At 44.7% G+C, this 13,074-nt stretch overlaps 1 protein-coding gene across 1 annotated transcript in view; it reads left to right on the top strand.

Moving 5' to 3' along the window:
- Positions 1-7,219, top strand: part of pak1 (p21 protein (Cdc42/Rac)-activated kinase 1) — a 57,554-nt gene extending 50,335 nt beyond the window's left edge. The window contains exons 12-16 of the mRNA XM_080730935.1: positions 303-420; positions 2,216-2,315; positions 3,126-3,322; positions 4,765-4,902; positions 7,004-7,219. Coding sequence (XP_080587061.1) covers positions 303-420; positions 2,216-2,315; positions 3,126-3,322; positions 4,765-4,902; positions 7,004-7,090 — 640 coding nt within the window. The 3' untranslated portion in view covers positions 7,091-7,219. The remainder of the gene's footprint in view (positions 1-302; positions 421-2,215; positions 2,316-3,125; positions 3,323-4,764; positions 4,903-7,003) is intronic.
- Positions 7,220-13,074: the final 5,855 nt, after the last annotated feature.

The raw sequence follows: 13,074 nt of genomic DNA, 5'->3' as shown, positions 1-13,074 counted from the left end.
TAAACCCTTTATAATTGGTAAAAGGTACTTAATATACGTACTTGATACAGTCTTTTTTTCACTCTCTACCAAATCTCTTTGCCCAAAAATAGGCGATCTACAAGCTCACAATGCGCGTTGTGAGCTTGTAGATCGGCTATTTTTCGGCAAATGTTCTGACCCAGGAGAATGGATGTTGGGGATATTTTGATTATAGCAATGATATCGTAGTTACCTGGTAGGTGATGAGCTGTGTGTTGTTGTGTTGTTGCCATAGTTACCTGGTAGGTGATGAGCTGTGTGTTGTTGTGTTGTTGCCATAGTTACCTGGTGGGTGACGAGCTGTGGGTGGTGATGGAGTACCTGGCCGGAGGATCGCTGACCGACGTTGTCACGGAAACCTGCATGGACGAGGCCCAGATCGCTGCTGTGTGTCGAGAGGTAATGACTGACACACACACACACATACACACACACACACACACACACACACACACACACACACACACACACACACACACACACACACGATTTGCGGAGCCTGACTATCACACCGTTGCGCACTGTGATGGTCATGGTGACCCGCAGTGCACGCACCAGGCAGGCCGAGTGCTGCCTCTGCCCAGCATCATTCACTTCCCCAGCGTGAGTGAATCTAGCTTACTCTTAAAAGTTGCGACAGTGCAAAGTTTGTGTGTGAGTACTCGGATAGCATCGTCGCGATGGAGAAATCACATCCAATAAAGACCTACTGGATTTGAGCCTCGGGTAAGCTAATGGCCGCTGCCTCTGTGATCCGGTCGATTTGAAGAGTTAATCCAGCATTTTGAGGTGTGAACATGGAGAATGCCAGCCTGTCGCGGGTTCGAATCCCGTTCCCAACGACCTTTTTTTGCGTGTCAACAAGTCTCTCCCCATTTCCTGTTAGTCCGCTGTCCTATCAATAAAAGCATAAAAAGCCCCAAAATAAATCTTAAAACAAAAGAAAAACAAAAAAAGTTTTGCGCCGCGTTTCGAGCTAGTAGATCTGCTACTTTTGCTATTTTTGAATAAAAATCCTGAAAAGTAACTGTTTTACGTTTTCCATCCGACAGAGACGGTTGGAATAGCATGTTTTCATGAACACTGAAAAAGTGCAGAATAATGGCGTATAGATACAGTAGTTAGTGTTCTAGTGCTGTTGTCCCCACTGTGCAGTGTTCATTATCTATCTATAAATGCGAGAAGTCTCTGCGTGTCTGTCTGTCTGTCTGTGTGTCTGTCTGTAATCCGCGTATCTCGAGAACCGTTCGTCCCACCGGCTTCAGATTCGGCACGCGCGTTCCCCGCCGCGGCACGGAGTGCAGTGCCGGGTCTCGACCCGACCCGACGCGCGGTTTTCCCGAACCGGCGCGAAACGTTCGGAATCTCCTTATGCGGGGTTGATTGTTGACATCAGGCTGTTCCGGAGGAAATCGGCGAAAGCTCTGACTCATTGTGACATCACTTCATAAAAGGCTCTGACATCACGTACGCCACATGAGTCAACAAAAAATCTCTGTGAGTGTGTATGTATGTATGTAATCCGCGTATCTCGAGAACCGTTCGTCCCACGGGCATGCGCGTTCTCCATATATGGGCATAAAATGAATGCCCCCATATATGGGCATAAAATGGATTGCAGACAGATATCTCCATATATGGACATAAATGGACAGAGGCAAACAGATGGTCAAAGATCTCCATATATGGGCATAAAATGGATGCAGACAGACAGATACAGATATCTCCATATATGGGCATAAATGGACACAGGCAAACAGATGTTCAAAACGGGTCCTATGACAACAGGTATAATGAGGTTTGCATTAAAGGGGGAACCGGCACTGTGTCTGCAACACAGTTGGAGGCACAGACAGATACTCCATATATGGGCATAAAATGGACGCAGATAGACAGATATCTCCATATATGGGCATAAAATGGACCCAGAACTATAACTGCAGTGATCTCCATATATGGACATAAAATGGACGCCGACAGACAGACAGACAGATACAGATATCTCCATATATGGGCATAAATGGACACAGGCAGACAGATGGTCAAAACGGGTCCTATGAAAACAGGTATAATGGGGTTTGCATTAAAGGGCGGGGCATTCATTCCCTATTTACATTGTTCCGAGTTGGCCAGGTCGCCGACTAGACGCTGGTAGTATAGTTAATGTTCTATTGTTGTTGTTCCCGCTGTCCAGTGTCTGCAGGCGTTGGAGTTCCTGCACTTTAACCAGGTCATCCACAGAGACATCAAGAGTGACAACATCCTGCTGGGCATGGACGGCTCCGTCAAGCTCAGTACGTACAGCATTATAACTGGATTAGAGTATCATCATCTGGATTAGAATATTATATATGCATTACAGCAGTGTTTCTCAACCTTGGGCACACTTTTCATGTCCCAAGAATCCATGGGCACACCAACATAATACAGGGGTGTAAATATCGTCAGTGTCGGGAAGAAACCTTGAGAAAGCAACAGTACAGTAAACATTGTTTTAAAAACTGTTATACATACTCTCAACCACTAGAGGGAGCTGTGACTCTTTAACACCACCTTCACGTTCATCCCAGTATCTAACTGTTATGGAGTGGAAACCTTGGAAGCCCTTTGCCACCATCATCTGAAATGTGTTTTATTCACAATTTAAATAACTATATAGAATGTCTGTCCTACTTACCAATGCCTATTTTAAATTCTTTATTTAAATTACTAAATTGTTAAGATGCTGTTTTTATTTGAATAAAAAGTTGACAAGTCCTTTCATCAGCTGGGTCGGTTCAGTGGCTGTTTTACTTCACTAACCTCTTGCCTCTGAGATGTAGTTGAGTAATGAAAATTGGAAATACTCAAATAATTGTAGTGGAGTAAAAGTACAGTTTTTGCCTCTGAGACGTAGCGTAGAGTATTGAAAATTTCAGTAAAGTAAAAGTACCTCAGAATTCTTAAGTACATAACTTAAGTACATGTCATGTACTTACCGTAGTTACTTTCCACCACTGCACTAGAGTTCATGTTGTTAACTGTCTTTTTCTTTGTTTCTCTCTCTCTCTCTCTCTCTCTCTCTCTCTCTCTCTCTCTCTCTCTCTGTCTCTCTCCTCTTCCAGCTGACTTTGGCTTCTGCGCTCAGATCACGCCGGAGCAGAGCAAGCGCAGCACCATGGTGGGCACGCCGTACTGGATGGCCCCGGAGGTGGTGACCCGCAAGGCCTACGGCCCCAAGGTGGACATCTGGTCCCTGGGCATCATGGCCATCGAGATGGTGGAGGGAGAGCCCCCCTACCTGAATGAAAACCCACTCAGGGTGAGTAGTACGTGTTAGGGATACAAGAACGCTCGTCGCCCCCCCAAAAAAACACGCTCGCCTCAGGCCAAACCCGCCGACCTCGGAGCGGTCTCCACTGGGTATATTACTAAACGTAAGCTAGCCTGGGATTCGCTTCCAATTTCGGGCTTTTGATCCAGTCGGGAGCGGATGGTGTCCTACGTCATTTTGTAGTCAAAACGGACTACAATTTGTCAGGAAATACTAAACCGGAATCAGTTTTAACCCAAAACAATTCCCCGCGCTCAGTGACATAATTTTAATACCTACCCAATAAAATCTGTTTTTTTTTATAGTACACATTCTTCAGAGTAATGAGCAATCAGAGCATTGTGCTCAAATCCTTCATAACGTTGATTAGGTTCATGGCCGGCAATAAATCTAAATATACAGACAATTGCGTTGTGAGTGCATCCATCCGTTAGAGGCAACTTTGGGAAAGTTGAATACCATGTTATATTGTGGAGATCTTTATATTGTACAGCCTCATGGACTCGGCTAACACGGTGAAGCTGACAGAACCTTTGCTAAAAGACAACACTCCACACGTCCCAGACTCTTCTCCCTCCTGGCCCCCAAACTGTGGAATGAACTCCCCATTGCATTTAGAACTACAGACTCACTCCCTAGCTTCCACCGTAGTCTGAAGACTCCACCTTAGCCCGTAGAACTTACCGTAGCACTTGTCCTAGCCTTGCAGGCTTATGCAAAGGCAAAACATTAATTTAGATAGCATGTCTGATACCAGGGTCATATACAGTAGCTTCAATGTACAGATTATAGATTTTTTGGGTTATTCTGTGACTGTGAATGATACCGTACGTTCCTGGTTTAACTACGATTGTAGATGACTACTTCTATGCATTTGATGTTTTACCTTGTGCTGTTCTTGCATAAGTCGCTCTGGATTAAGAGCGTCTGCTACAGTAAATGCAGTAAATTGTCTCCTTTTGAAGAATTTGAATTCAAAGCGGTAACATTCTGCGGGTCATGACTGGAATTGGCGCAATTACTAAATTGGGTGGAAAAACTGAAAATCTAAAATTGTAGGATCAATGTGTAGGATCACGCGAGACATATGGCGTCCTACGTGTGCGCGCGCGTGTGTGCGTGCGTGCGTGCGTGCGTGCGTGCGTGCGTGCGTGCGTGCGTGTGTTCAGGTTGTGTGCCGCACGCCATTTAAATCTGCCTTTCACCACCAAAGCTGCAGTGTTTTTGCTTAAAACTTTGTCCAAGTGCTGGTAATTGCAGCGGTGAGAGCAAAGTGCATGAATAATGTCGGCATTTACCGCACATTATAGCACTTATCCAGTCACCGGTTTAGAAGCATTAAGGAGAAATGTTGCACGTTGTTCTCATCTCACCACCTCTTCACCTCTCCTCTCCCTCTCTCTGTCTCATCCTGTCGGCTCTCCTCCCAGGCGCTGTATCTCATCGCCACTAATGGAACGCCGGAGCTGCAGAACCCAGAGAAACTGTCCACCATCTTCAGAGACTTCCTGAACCGCTGTCTGGAGATGGACGTGGAGAAGAGGGGCTCGGCCAAGGAGCTGCTGCAGGTATGGGAGTACACTGCGTGTGTATGTGTGTGCGTGCGTGCGTGCGTGTGTGTGTGTGTGTGTGTGTGTGTGTGTGCATGTGTGCGCGTGCACGTGTGACTAGAGTGAGAGAGGAGTAGTTCACCCCCAAAATGACTTTTTTTCTATTGATTTGTCACGCCATGGAGACTAGAGTTCAATAATATCTTTTGGTTTTTGTCACATTCCTAAGACAAAAAATTGATTTGAGTAAATTTACCCCCATGGATTCCGGATGGGAACCCGTTTCGAAACGGGCCCCCATCTGGAACGAATGGGGGTAAATTTATTGTTATCACATTTTTGTCTTCGGAATGCGACAAAAAACTAAAAATATTATTGAACTCTAGGTCTCCATGGTGTGACTAATTAATAGAAAAAAAGTCATTTTGGGGGTGAACTACTCCTTTAATGCATCGTGGACAGGAGGCCATCTCATCCCACGCGACATGTTGTTGTTAATGATAAGGTTTAATTATACGTTTGCAATTGCACTTTCCGAAAGCGTTTATGAAAAAGTGCCGTACATAATGCCTTTGGCATAGCAACACTGGAAAATAAGTTGAATTAAACAGCCCGAAAACTGCAACTTGCAGACCTGCTATTTTCAAAGAATCTTACAAAAATGTGGAATATTTTTTTCAAAAGATGTTTGAGAGCCGTGAAGGGAGAGAGTGGGCTCATATAGCTCTCAGTGAATCACTTCTGAAATTGCTTGAGTGCGTGTGTGTGTGTGTGTGTGTGTGTGTGTGTGTGTGTGTGTGTGTGTGTGTGCGCGTGCGCGCGCGCGTGTGCGTGCGCGCGCGTGCGTGTGTGTGTGTGTGAGAGAGAGATAGAGAATGATTTTGAGAGTGGTTTTCTGAATAAGATAGAAAAGATTGAAAAGTAATTGAATTTGAGTCTGTGTGTGCGTGTGCGCGCGCGAGTATGTGTAATAGCGAGCATGCTGCAGAGAGATGGATTGTATCAGGGGTTATGTAGGGACTATCAACTAGGCTATCTTCCAGAGTCTTATCAATAAAGCACATCTTGTGCTTGAGACCAACCCTGCTTGATGGAAAAGAAGACTCGACTGTACCCTGTCGAGGTGCCAACTTGCGCCTTGTGTACTCGTGGCCATTTATGGCCTGCTCTTTATATCAGGTTGCACTTGTTGATGGTGACGTCACCAAGAATGCTGGTCCCTGATTGGCTACGCAGACATTTATGCAAACAGACGCCACATACAAAATCACTGAACGCAGTAATTGCGCTGGCGCAAGTAAATACATCTATGTCAAAATCAGGGGTTAGACAGGGGTTCTCAGTAGGAAATCTGAGAGGGAGACATTGTAGGAGAGTCAGAGAGTATAAAGCTGAGAGGGAGACAGTGTAGGAGAGACAGACAGTAAGTAGGAAAGCTGAGAGGGAGACGGTGTAGGAGAGACAGACAGTAGGAACGCTGAGAGGGAGACAGTGTAGGAGAGACAGACAGTAGGGAAGCTGAGAGGGAGACAGTGTAGGAGAGACAGACAGCAGGGAAGCTGAGAGGTGTTGCAGTAGCTCTAAATTATCACATCACAAGTAGTTGAATTCGTCATTGTGAATCTCCTTGTGGGAAAGGAAATGTTCACTGAACACTGAAACTGACATATTTTGTCTTATTTTCCGTTTCCCTTTCCCTCTCCGTATCTCATGTCTTTCCATCCCTCCCTCCATTTTTCCTCTGACTCTCCCTTCTTCCTGACTCTGACTCCTCTACCCCCCCCCCCCCCCCCCCCCCGAGCATACATACGTTTACATTGCTTAAGCAGAAGTGTACACCGTACAATACAATCAATCAATATAATACAATCAAAATAAAATATGTACAATTGAAAGGGGTATGGAGATTACTCGATGCAGACAGTGTAGGGATGTATACACCAGGATCAGTAGTCTTTAAGGTGGTTGTGTTCCATTTGATATCCTTCTCCTATCACAGCAGCTCTTGAATCACGCCGCTGTGGTTGCACATTGTTGTACTTCACTCACCCTGCAGATATGGGAGTTTTTTTTCATCATTTGATCTCTCTCTCTCTCTCTCTCTCTCTGCGTCTCTCAGCATCAGTTCCTGAAGGTGGCCAAGCCTCTCTCCAGTCTGACGCCTCTCATCCTGGCGGCAAAGGAGGCGGCCAAGAACAACCGCTAGCCCGCTCCGCTAGCCTCGATGCACTCTTCTCTCCTTCGTGTCTCTCTCTCTCTCTCCCGCGCTCACGCTCCTCCTCCTCTCTCCTCAACTCTTCAACTCCTCTCCTCCTCCTCCGTTATCGGCGGAGGAGGGAGGGTGACTGGCCTGGAACTTCGGGACCACTATGAGACCACCCACCCACCCCTCCGTTGATGAGACATCTCTTTCACTGGCACCCACCGACCTCAGTCCTTAACCCACTTGAACCTCAACATCCCTATTCTGGGGGGGAAGCCGGTTCACCAAAAATAGCAGATCTACAAGCTCACAACGCGTCACAACGTGACGCGTTGTGAGCTTGTAGATCTGCTATTTTTGGTGAGGAGAGTTGGGGTAGATGGAAAAAAGAACTCAAGTACAGTGCAAATCAGTTCTGTTTTACTAAGCATAGAGAGGTCTAAGTGGTTAAACGTCAAACCTTAGTTTGGCCTCGTCCCTCCCTCCCTCCCATCTGCCTGACACGCCCTCTGCTACGTGGAACACGGGAGACTTTCAAGACTCCTTTTTTTGTTTTGTTTTGGAAGGAGGGGTGCGGGGATTTGAACCTTCAACCCCACTCCTTGTCCCTTTACACACTCCACTCCCCCTGGATGATTGGATGATTCGGGGGGAGGTTGGCGCCGATCGAGGCGCTGCTGAATGACAACAATGTCGTGGTCTTTGCGGAAGTGATGTCGCGTCGGTCGTTCCTCCACCCACCTCCCCACCCTGCCCCCACCCCCCCTGGTGGTGGTGGCTGGCGTGACAAATCCTGGTCGGAGGAGTGGCGAAGTCTCAAACGGAGCCCAAAGACTTGCGGGAGATTTGGGGCTCACTTCGTTTTTTAGTTTTTCTTTTTTGTCTGTTTGTGAATGTCGCCACACACAACTGTCTGCAAGCAGACTGAGTTGTATGCGTGTGTGTGTGTGTGTGTGTGTGTGTGTGTATCATGAGTGTGAGGATGATTTTTTGTTTATTTTAGGTTTTAGGTCTTGTTTTTAAATCTTTTTATTTGGGTTTTACCCGTCTGTTTGCCTGACCTGACCGCGGCATGGAATCTGAACGTGCTTTTGTCCATTTATCTGGGGTACATTTCTTTTTTGGGGGGGCTGTGGGGGTTACGAGTGGGGGGATAATGAGTTGATTGTAGCATTACATACTGTAGTATTTGACACAGTGCTGATGACGGGGTCGTGTGGGACTGTCTCGTCTGCAGAGTGAGTTTGTGTGAGTTATAGATTATTGATGACGTTGATTATAATGACGAAACACTGGCACACCCAGAGCCCTGGACAGACAGACAGACATGGTACTGTAGAGTTGATGTTTCTTTTTAGTTTTAGTTTTGTTAGAACACGTTAATGTGCATTGATTGGACTAGTATTCTGCCGGACCAGTTTGATCTTTTGGTCGCAAACTCATATTGTTCCTAGTCCGTCACTGAACCTTCTACTGTTGTCCACGTCCGGTTATTCTTTTTGGACCATAATTAATAGTCGTGGAAGAGGAGGTACAGGTTTACCTTCAGTTCCACGATCAAAATCACAAAGAACCTGTCAGTTCCTTTTTCAAATATTGACATTGATAAGTGGTCAAGATATAAAATCAAGACCACCGATTATATAGAAGATGTCAAACCCTTCTACTTGTCATTACAGTGGACGAAAATGGCTTTAGAATTCAACAAAGCAAGGCATCAGATGCCGCAAAAACATTTAGTTCTGTCACCTTAAAGTGAGTCCCAACAGGTTCTTCTCACACAAGCACAGATTACACACATCTGGGTGCAGAGCAAAAGCACTGGAATGAAGAGTCGGTGTACTGTTGGTATCAGAGCTGGAATTTGTATGAACACAAAAAAAACACAAGGTCCCCCCTCCTGTGGTGCCCAGCCACCATGCACTGTAGAAAGTCTTTAGCGTTAATTTAATTAATTTTGGACTGTGTACAAATGAACCCTTACGGCAGTGGTTCTCAACCTGTGGGTCGAGGGGCCCCTAACCAACATAAAGTTTAAGTGTATAGAGGGTATATGCACATTTCTAATGTGACAGTTTTTAATACCTCTAAAATGACACAATGTAACAAATTGTCAAATATTAGGCAGAAATTGTGAAAATAGCCGATCTACGAGATGTGAGGCGTGTAGATCTGCTATTTTCACAATAGAACCGTGTTATACAAAATGTAATGCCTCGAGTGCTCCTCAGGGTGGGAGGGTGGGAGGGTGAGGGTGGGGGTGGGTGGGGGGGTCCCCCGTTAAAATATAATTTTGGGGTTCGGGGCCTGAAAAGGTTGAGAACCACTGCCTTTCGGTACGACACTCCTTCCAAACCCCACTCCCAAAACACTGCTGTGTCTGTGGGCTTCACATCCCAGACTGTGATGCTTAATAATTTATATAGTCCCAATTTATACAGGCCAAAACAAAAGATTTACAATCTACAAGCTTGTAGATCGGGCTGTTTTCTTGGGAAGTATAAAGGTGTGAGAGAATGCGCATGTTGTCAACCGACTTTTTCTTAAAATAATGGTACGATTAAAAGAAACGAATGAAAAGGAATTGTGACGACGCTGAAGTGTACAGCGGTCGACACGTGAAGGATGATGCTTGATGCTTGTTTGTGTACGATACAGGTGGGAGAAAAGAAAAATGCATATCTCAATCCTATTTTCTGTAACGAGAAAAAAAAATATTGTACTACAACGATGTACTACAACGGTGCAATGATGTTGTTGCCCCCCCTCCACAACCCCTCTTAACGTAGGCTGTACATTGTTATATATTTAAACTGTAACGACAGACAACAACGTGGTGTACAGGTGCAACCATTGCCGAAGTCCTACTTATTACATGCATGCTTGCTGAATTAATAATGCTTCACTTCTGCTCCATCCCTATAGTAAAGGCTACTGTTAATTTATATTTTGTCGAGTCACAACTAAAAAATAAAAACAATTCATGATATTTACAGCAGTAGTTCTCAAACTCTTTTGTGCCAAGGAAATCGATAAAAGAAAACCTCCAGAAGAAATCTGTGACGTGCTGTGAGCTTGTAGATCTGCTATTTTTAATAGCCAATGTGGTTAAAATGATTGTGATGCTGTACATCTACTTTTACTGGGGACCCCCCCTAGAATCCCTTCAAGGACCCCTGGGGGTCCCCGGACCAATGATACACAGTATAGCCTTGAGAAAATTCGATTTTGGGAAACTCAAGACACTCTGGCTCTTGTTTTCCCGCTTGCCCTAAAGATGTTTGATCAGGAAATGTGTAGTTTTGTGTTCCGAATCTTTCTGCAATGCCATCATGGCATCGCAGACCCCAGACGGACGGTTAATGCATGAAGGTGGACTTCTGCAATGGCGACCCCTGTACAAAAACATCAACAACAATCAAAAATAATGTTTCTTTGTTCTGTAGACTGTCTTTGTAATGCAACAGCAATGCCATGGGGACGTCTTTACCCGTTTTTGTTTTTATATAAAGTCGTACAATGTGAACAATGTGTTAAATTTGCCGCTCACCAAACAATCACGCCGATCGGGATGATGTTTGGTCCTCTTCGGCAACCAATGGGTCCATCAACAACCAACACACCAGAGTGTTGGAACACTGCCTGTTCGCCCCCTGGTGGAAGACTGGAGAAGAGCTGCCAACTAAACAAAAAAAAACACATTGAAGTTGACAAAAAGTACTCAAAACATGTATTCGGAGCAGTCTTTTTATTATTATTGTTATTATTTATTTTTAAGTGTCAACGTTCCTTTGGCCTAGTTTCACAGGTGCAAGATTACTTTAATAAGTCTGGAGGCTATGACGGGTACTTTTACGGTACAATGTAGATGGGGGGAACAAATACAATTCTCTGTGTTTATTTAACATCCATTTGTGAGATTAAAACCTGTTCAAAACCCTTTAAAACCGCGAACCACCAAAGGCTAAAGCCTCTATCAGAGTCCAGCGTGAAGAGCTATTCACTTCACCGCGTTGTAGTTTCCTAGCTATCACCTAGGCTTTGTTATGTATTTTTAGGTGATAGCTAGAAAACTACACCGCGGTGAAGTGAATAGCTCTTCACCCTGGACTCTGATAGAGGCTTAACTGACTGCATGACACGCCCCAGGTTTGGAAAAGTTCCATGTTGGCCATTTATATTGTCTTTAAATGGCGTTTCTGTGTACAGGTGCTTAACCCTCAGAACAGAACAGAACAGAACAGGGGCCCTATTTTGATCCATGCCTTATGCCTAAACTTCTTTGCCTTTTTTTTACTATTTTGAAAAACTTTTTTTAAATATTTCAAATAGTTGATCTGCAAGCTCACAACGTGCAGATGTAGATCAAAGAAGTTTAGGCATAAGGCATGGATCAAAATAGAGCCCCACGACTGGTCTGACCTGACAACGGCCCCTCGCCCTCACACATGTCATCATAGCAGGGTGATGATGAGTGACAAGACAGCTGCAGTTCATCACATGGACTGTTTGACGTATAGGCGTTTCCAAAAGAGCCAATGTTCTTGACAATAGTCAATACTACTCCGTCAAATCCTCACGTGTGTCCATTTGTAAACTCGGAGTGTTTACAAAATAATTCATTCTTCAAGAAACACTGTCGAAGAGTTATTTCTGTGACCTTTTTTTTTGTGAGCAGAAAACAAAGCATCCAACTCTGACAAGAAAGTATTGACTTGCGTTTCAGGTTCTTGTGGGAAATGTCTCTTCTTACACACAAAGACGCTTGTAAAATAAATGTCCTTGCTGTCCCAGTAGTGTTGTATATCTCACGCCGTGTGTTCAGACTGGCTCAGTGAACACATCCAGACACAAACTGCTCCTCCGAGAGCAGAAAGCTGGCAGTTCAGTTGACATAATAATGTCTAACTGTGGTGCAAGGAAAGACATTTTTCACTCAAATTGCCATTTTACTGTCTTGTCAGCCGCACGGCTAGGGCCCATCTTTGGTTATCCACATGCAACGCTGGAGAGTGGTGCTAATGGGAACCGAATGGACACTTGCGGGTCCATTTGGTTCCATTTGTCCACACTTCAGAGTTGGTTGATGCAAGCCTCATCATAACGTTTTTATTGTGTTGGGGCCTTTATGCCGACAGGACGGCATCATTTGTAAGAAGAAGAATGAACCCAAACCCAGGTGGAATCTGACTGCATGGCATGCATGGTTCACGTGGTAGAGTAGATCATGTTAAAAAAGACTATTAAAGGATAGTAATGGTCAATGCAAACAAACTGCCGTTAAATTCAGCCTCTAATGATGCTAAATGTCTGGAAGACATGTTGTGTATGAGTTGTCATTAAGCACATATCGCAGGTTCTCAGACTTTAATTTCAAAGATCCCCATAACTCTTGAGAGTGAGCAAATGGACCGGTTCCATTAAGTTCACTCAGATTTAGACCTGTAAGGGTCCATTTGGAACCTTTCTCAAGGAACCCTGAGGGTCCCCGGACCCTCACTTTGAGAAACACCGGTAGTATATCATCGTCGGGCGGAAACCAGAATCTCCATTATATTTGTAAATTAATGTCCTACTCTATCATAGTATCGCGTTCGTGCCACGCTTCAAGCTTGTATCTGCTCCTTTTGAATTTGAAAATGTAACAGATTTGGACATAATGAGGTTTTATCCCCTACAGCGACAATATTTACAAAGATTTTCAAACTTTTTGTGCACCCTGATGTCACCTGCATGGGCCACGGACTGTTCTGAGTGCCAAAAAAAATGATCTCATTATGCTACCCAAAAGAAACAACCTTTAACCTCGGCACAAATGTTTTTAATTATTTGTATACATTTTTTTATCCTTAGAATACTATTGTATTCCATGGCGTGCTGCTGCTTCCAGTAGCCATGCGAGTACAAAGATGTCCACCGCACCGCACAGTCCTTTATGGACAACGCAGATGTGCGCCGCCATTAATAAGCTGTCAATACACAGAGAT

Source organism: Nannobrachium achirus (genome assembly GCF_963921795.1).
Source record: "Nannobrachium achirus genome assembly, chromosome: 8".
In the NCBI taxonomy this organism is placed as follows: Eukaryota; Metazoa; Chordata; class Actinopteri; order Myctophiformes; family Myctophidae; genus Nannobrachium; species Nannobrachium achirus.
This window is presented reverse-complemented; position numbering and strand designations above follow the sequence as displayed.